This window comes from Manis pentadactyla, chromosome 16, assembly GCF_030020395.1.
Source record: "Manis pentadactyla isolate mManPen7 chromosome 16, mManPen7.hap1, whole genome shotgun sequence".
NCBI lineage: Eukaryota > Metazoa > Chordata > Mammalia > Pholidota > Manidae > Manis > Manis pentadactyla.
In genome coordinates this window covers 49,723,609-49,731,043 of record NC_080034.1, presented here as the reverse complement: position 1 = coordinate 49,731,043, position 7,435 = coordinate 49,723,609, and the positions used below count along the sequence as shown (strand labels likewise).

Genomic DNA, 7,435 nt, shown 5'->3' with positions numbered 1-7,435 from the left:
CTCTGCTCTCAGCCTTCCCTGTTCACTCTCAAAAAGTGTCTGTCATATAGGTTTTTGAGTTCCTGCATGCTAGTGAACAGCTGTGACCTCTCCCCACTGGAACTGGCTCATGAATCTCAAGCTGCACCTAGAGCCTACCGTCATTTCCTGCACCAGTTCAGACTCCAGACACCTGTCATCTCATCTCCTACCTCTGGAATATGGCTCTTTAAATTTGGGGAAGTCATGATTTTTTTCAATGTCTGAGAAAAGCTATAAATCTCCTCAGGATATATATTCTCATATCCCCACTGGAATGTCTTACACATATAGGCATTTCCTGGATCCATTCAAGTTTCCTTTTAATCCCCTCTCTGTAATCCAATAATTAATCTGTCACAAAACCCTGTGTTCTCTTCCACCAGAGTGTGATCTGGGTCATTGTACAGCTGTGAAGGCTGTGCACTGCACAAACCAAGGAGGTACCTTTCCCAGAAGAGGCATCATGGGTGATTGTGTGTATTATGATGGTTTTCCGGAGAGTGGACGGGAAATGTCTTGAGGAGGGGTGTCTTTTTAAAAATTTGCATAAAGGTGTCATATAGTTTCCTCAGATTAATGATTCCGGCATTTACAATGCCTCTCTGGTATACCAGACTGAAGTAGTGTAGTAATTCTCTACTTGGTCTCTGCTGACCCTCCCTACCTTGTTCTCATAAAAATGATAGTAAGAGTGATGGTGATGGCAATAAAGTGGCTTAAAAAGAAAAGCACTTGTTGCCAGACTTAGTTCTGAGTACCTTCTTAAATTCATTATCTCATGTAATTCTTACAATAATTCTTTGACATAAACATTATTAACCTCTTTTTTTTTTTTGATGAAAATGAAGTAGAGAGTATCTTACAGCTTGGCAGGAATAGAGACAGGTTTCAAACTGAGTGAGTCTATCTCTGATCCATCTCACATACTACTGATTTCAGGGTCTAGCTGTGTGGAGTTAAATGGAGGAGATGGCTCTGGAGATGGCGCTTCTAATCTCGTTGCCTTTATTCTCAGTGAGTTTGAACCAAATGAAGGGAAAACAGCCAAAAATCTTAGCCATTGCTTCCTCTCCAACCCTGGAGTGTGACTCCCTTACGCCTCTTACCTACACCAGTCCACTCTGCCTGGCGTCTGTCTCTCGGGCTCTGAGGCTAAGGTGTGCGGGATGGTGTCAGTTAGTGGCTGTGTTGGGCCTGACGGTGCTTCTGGAGTCAGAACAGTCGTGGCATTTCCCCCCATGAACTGGGGTGACCTCTCATATATTAAAGGAGGTAAAATGGAAGTCACCATGTTGCCTGAAGGGTATGCCAGCATCTCCCCTCGAGCCTGGTTTTTATCCCTATCTGTGTACATTAGAAAAAAATTAACCAGATCATTCAGGAATTACTAGATTCTGAGAAAGTAATTCATCTGTAGTATTCAAAAGAATGCTAAAATAAACACTGATATACACCCAGGTGGCATGTGTTTACGCTGCTACATACATTTGGCTATATAACTGGAATGAGGCATTCTGTGTTGGAGGACAGGTACCCAAAGAAAGCAAATAAAGCTCAAAAGTTTGTGTGGTAGACATTGAATTTGGGCAAAGAGATCTCAACTATTTAAAAAATTTTTTTCCTGGTTATGAAAGTTAAGTGGATAACTACATGTTATTTATGCTTGTTATGAGAAAGTTGAAATGAATTAAATAGAACTATGATTTCATGAGCTAGTGATAACCTATTTGTGTTATCACAAATATACTTCTCAGTATTATTGCTTCATTAAAATATTTAAAATCAACAAATACATCAATTTCTAAAAATATAAAATTAATTGTGTTATGCACTGCATGATCTTTATATACTGCCCATCTTACATATTTAATGGTATTATGTGTTAATACCATTTTGGGGGACATTTATACTGCTAATTTTTTTACATTTTGTTTCATGGAATAGTTCCTTTGAATTATGGCAGCTGAATTAATTGTTTTTCCTTGCTGTAAGAACAATATCATTTAAGTTGTAACACATTGGTCATTTTACTCCAAACCATGCTGAAAACACGTTGATAAATTCTTTCTCTATAAATATCCTGTACTCAAAGCATGCTGCCAAAAAGCTTTCCTTGTTCTACTTCATTAAGGACGTTTACAATTACAATGGTTTGCTTTTTATTGGTTGTATTTCACACAGGCTGAGATTTCAAGAAACACCCTAGTCTTACACAGTGACACATTTACTAACCAACCATTGGCAACTGTGCCCTGTTAATCTTTGTTTTTAAATGGAAATTATAAATCTCTCTTTTCCTTCAGTGTTTCTTAGCTTAATTTTTCTGGCCTTGTTCATCAATTCTTAAGGTCAACTGTTTATGAAAAATCAAAGACCTGCATTTTAAACTCATTTTTCCTCTGGCAAAGCCACATACCAAGTGCGGTAGTGTGGAGAAGGGTGACATCTGGTGGCCATAGTCAAAGTAAGGGGTTGGAGGTTTTTCCTGCCAGAAGAGGTGGATAGACAAGATGTCGGACATGGAGATCACTTGCAGAGAAAAACTCCTTGAATATTTGAGGAAATAAGTTATTCACCAGCTATTTGAATTGCTGGAATCACGGAGCACTGTTGAGTTACCTGTGCTGGGAAGAAAAAAGAAGGAAAAACCAACCTGGTAATCTTTGAAACAATGTGCAGCAGTTGGTTGAGGCCTAACAGGAGATACAGGCAAATTTTCCTTTCATATTATAATAATATAATCTTACAGTGCTGTGTCTGTTTGATGTATTACAAAACAAGTACGCGCACACACATACATTTAAAAACAACACCATCTCTGTCATACTGGAAGGTTCTTATAAGCTACCGTTTTTAAGCTATAGTTTTTTTCTAATCCCACTAATTTAATAATGACTAGAACTTAAAAATATATGACTTTAAACATTAATGATTTTCATATGTGTGGACAGGTGTTTGAAATTTTGATTTCTTTCTGTGGACTTTGGGTCACCTTTTTAAATTTTCTCTTTTTAACCAGTGATGAACATGTAGAGTATTAATATAATATTAAATATTTTTGTGTAACAATTTTATTAGAAAGCCTTGACATCCTGCATGGATGTATTACTCAGCATGGCATGCATGCTGGTTTCTCACATGCTCTATTTCTGAGTAATTATTTAAGGTCTTTATTTATCCATGTGAGGGATACATTTGGTATGTTTTAAGCAGATGCTTCTGTATCTTGGCTGGATGAATTTGCATTCATAGTAAAAGCCTTCCATGGCCTGAATATTTTCTAAGACTATTTCTCTTTTCAGCTATTAATTATTAAATACTAGATATCAGACCCTGTTCTGAATTTTAACTTAATTCCTTTGATGAGGTAGGAACTATTGTTCTGTGACTCTTATTTTGCCTTTTGAAGGTTACATAGTTAGAGAATGGTTGTGCTAGGTTTTTATTCTAGCTAGTCTGACTCCAAGTCAAGCTCATTACCACTACACAATATTTAAGATTGATTCAAGAAAACATGTGGTGTGGCATTGTCAACATTTTTTGAGATATTTCTTTAATTATCCATTCTACTGCCTGGTGGCAGCCCCTGGGATGTTTCTTGCAGTGAGGAAGAAAACTTTAAACATTTTCTTTGGGTGTGTTTTTTAAATTTATTTATTTTTTTCTGTTCATACACAAGTTTTATGGGATGGGTAGCTTTGAAGACCCTGTGAATCATTTCATTCACCAGTTTTGAGTAAAAAGTGTTGCTATTTTTAAAAAATCAAATAATGGATTTTGATCCAAAGGTTCTATAGAAGAATTTTGGAGTCCTCAGTGTACCTTTGTGGGGGTGAAAGTTAGGGTAAGTACCAATATTTGTATAAACTTCAGTGTAAGTCTTGTCAGTTAACCTTACTCCAGGAGTTGATTAAGTATCCTGGATTTTACTCCTTAAACAGAGTTACCACAATGGCATTTTTATAAAACTGTCAAAAGAGCTTGACTAAGTGTGCGAGAGAGCGCATCAGTTTTAAAAATGGATGTAAGTCAATGGTCTTTCCTTTGTGTATGTTTGGGTTCACAGTTTCACCATTAAAAAAGTGCAAAACACTTAGTACTTTTTGTGTGTGATTAAGAAAGTATTCAAGGGAATTTTGAAAATGAAATTTAATTAGACATATTTAAGAATTTCTGAAAGAGACAAAAATATAAGAAAGGATAATGCTAGAAATTCTCTATCCAAATAATTTTTTCTTCAGGTCAAAACATTAAGAATGCTTATGGGAGAAAGCTTACACAAGGACAGTAGGCCTAGGAGTGCAAGTGACAGTAACTTTTAGCAAGAGTCTGGAATGAAGAAAACAAGCAGGAATATTTTCCTAGAAGGGTAAGGGGAAGAAGTAAGGAAAATAAGGGGAGACATAGTATATGTTATGGAACCAAAGACATGGTAGTGTGAATGACAGTTTAATTCAGGGAAAGAAAGAAAATGGGTATTCATAACAGGGTAAAGGTTAGGTGGCTGAAAAGAAAAATGCATTGAAGCCTTAGATGAGAGAAAGACCGATAAATCAACCAGGAGCTAGAGGAGCTATCTTCTCCAGACCAGGAATGATGTCCCTGAATGGCTGGAGAGTACTACTGTAATGTTATAAAGCCCCTGCACACTAAGTTGCATGAGACTGAACTTACAAATTTCCACAACTGTAATACAGATAAAATATTTTCACACTGGGGTTTCTTTTCACTAAAGTACAATTGCATAGTTAAAAGTGATGGTATAAGCCGGTAGTTCTCAGCCTCAGCTGTAATCAGAACTGTTTACTATATGCATTATATATATATATACATACGGTATATGTATATATACTAAACAATTCTGATACTGGTATTAGTCTATGGATGATGACTCTGGCATTGCATATTTTTATAAAACCTGATTAACATCATAGGCTTATTTGTTCAGATGTCTCATGTACCCATTAGCCACAAGTTACTTGCAGGGATTTTTACCTTAAGGCCTAACTCATGTGTTGAATGAATGTGGTTCTGTGAAGCCAGGTTCTCTGAGAGTGAAAGAAAGGTGTAGAAGAAAAATAGGAAGTCATAAAAGTTCCACAGTAAGCCACCCCTCTCTTAAACCCCAGTCCATGGTCAAGTAATGTTACTGGCTAGAACGCTGTTTATTTTCCAAGATGTTTCAAAAGCAGTGAGGAAGTCGGCAAACAAAAGTCCACAGCAAACAAAAGAGCTCTTTTAATGAGAAAAAGAGAAAACTTCTACTACTTAGAAGAGACTCCAAGGGAGAGTGCTCTGTAGGTGCGGGTGTCTGGGGGGTTTATATTGCCTCCTGAGAGGAGGAAGTGCCACCCCTCCCCGCCTTAGGAAAAGCCATCTCTGATTGGCTTAAGGTGTAACACTTTATTTGCATAGGCACAACCAGTCAGAGCCCTGAGGTCTATTAAGTGGCGGAGTTGGATTGGGGGTTTTATTTTTTGAAACACCCAAGAATTCTGAGCTTCATCTGCCTGCCTCCCATAGCCCTCCAGTTTAACTGAAGAGGGCACCTGCTAGGATGTGCTCACACCATATATTTTCGCACGAAATTGCCATATTGTATACACTCTTTTACTTATTTTCATGAATTAAGAAGCACGTTGAGATGTCATCTTTACTTATGACTTTAGACCTTGCACTTTTCCTCTGTAGTGTTTGACATTTCTTCCTCGTTCGTTAAATCTCTTAAAAGGTGTGTGTTTGTGGTGGGGATAATGAAAGTTAGGAATCTAAAACTCTCAGTTTGGGGCAGAAGACTAACCACTCAGTTATTTCAGAACTGTCACAAATCATATTCCACTTAGATTTCCTGCCCTCTCCTGGGTCTCTTTCTTTTCATCTGAGGAATTCTGATGAAATTTGTGGTCTCTGTCAGACCATTGTCTCATTCTAATTCAGTTAACCAGGATGGAGTGAGGGCGTGTTTTGCTTTGTTTTGTTTTTCCCTGTAACTAGTGACTCATCGTGGAAATATCCACAACCTGCAGCCGGAAGCTAGGAAGAAATTTTGAGAAATCCCTCTTCAAACCACTTTCGAAGCCATTTACGTTCTATTCTGCCTTTAAAAAAAAAATGGGATTAGCTTTGTTTAAAACACCAATAACCTCATCAAACGCCTCCCAGGGGAAGGCCCTGTAGGCTGTGTAATGACCTTAATAAAGTATTACTCCTACCCTACAGTGAATCCCCAACTCTACCAAACCTATGTTCTTGTCTCAAATCTGAGAAGGTTCAAAAGGGATTAACAAAGGAGCGGCAAGGAAGCATGTTAGGAACTGCAGGCAGATCACGCAAGGCTCAGCAGGCCAGGAAGAGGCTTCAGGAACAATTGATTATCCAAGTTTAGCTTTTTGTTCCGACTTTCTCACAAATTTTTGCAGAAAAAAAGTCACCCAATAAGTGAATGAGATAGAGAAGAAAAGGAAGTTTCAATTTGCAATTGTTTGTTAACCTCATTGCCTTTCCAAAAAACACGGAGAATGTTTAGGGTCAAAGTTTTTTCATGGCCAGGCTTATATTTTGCCCAGCACAGAGAAAGGGGTCAAAATGCGTCGTAAAATAGGACTATTAAAAAGACAGAGAGGGAAAACTCCATTGTTCTATAACTCTAACCTCCTTTACACATTCTACCGACATCTTCCAAGGAAGTATTATATCAGTTACCAGTTTTACTTACGAGAAATAAAAAGAACGTGGAGTGGAGCTCTTTCTCCTGAGTCTTTAAAGTGATAAGAATACATTCAATTTGCAAATGTGCACAACAATGCGAGACAAAAGAGAAACTAAGGCTTTTCAGCGGAATAAGATCAGTCTCCCCTTCCAGCACGACCGAGATTTCATAGACCAATCAAAACAATGAAATGTTAATGATTATCTTTGCTCCACCCACTTTATGACGTGTGGAGAGGCACCAGAGCATCTTGCTTTCGATCAGGTCCGCGAGAATGCTATTTAAAGGGCTTCGGAAGCCTGGAGGTAGGCAGAGTAGCAGTAGCCATGTCTGGTCGTGGAAAAGGAGGGAAGGGCCTAGGGAAAGGGGGCGCTAAGCGCCATCGTAAGGTTTTAAGAGATAATATTCAAGGTATCACTAAACCGGCAATAAGGCGTTTGGCCCGCCGCGGTGGCGTCAAAAGAATCTCCGGCCTCATTTACGAGGAGACTCGTGGGGTGCTGAAGGTGTTCCTGGAGAACGTGATCCGTGACGCCGTCACCTACACCGAACACGCCAAGCGCAAAACGGTTACAGCCATGGATGTCGTCTACGCGCTCAAGCGCCAAGGACGCACTCTCTATGGCTTCGGCGGTTGAGAACAAGAAGATACCATATTTCCAAATTCCGAAGAAAACAAAGGCCCTTTTAAGGGCCGCCCACAAA

At 38.7% G+C, this 7,435-nt stretch overlaps 1 protein-coding gene across 1 annotated transcript; it reads left to right on the top strand.

Annotated features, from left to right (window-relative positions):
* Nucleotides 1–7,029: 7,029 nt before the first annotated feature.
* Nucleotides 7,030–7,435, top strand: LOC118913441 (histone H4). The gene has a single exon (XM_036887482.2). The coding sequence runs from the start codon at nucleotides 7,057–7,059 to the stop codon at nucleotides 7,366–7,368; it is 312 nt and encodes a 103-aa protein (XP_036743377.1). The 5' UTR covers nucleotides 7,030–7,056; the 3' UTR covers nucleotides 7,369–7,435.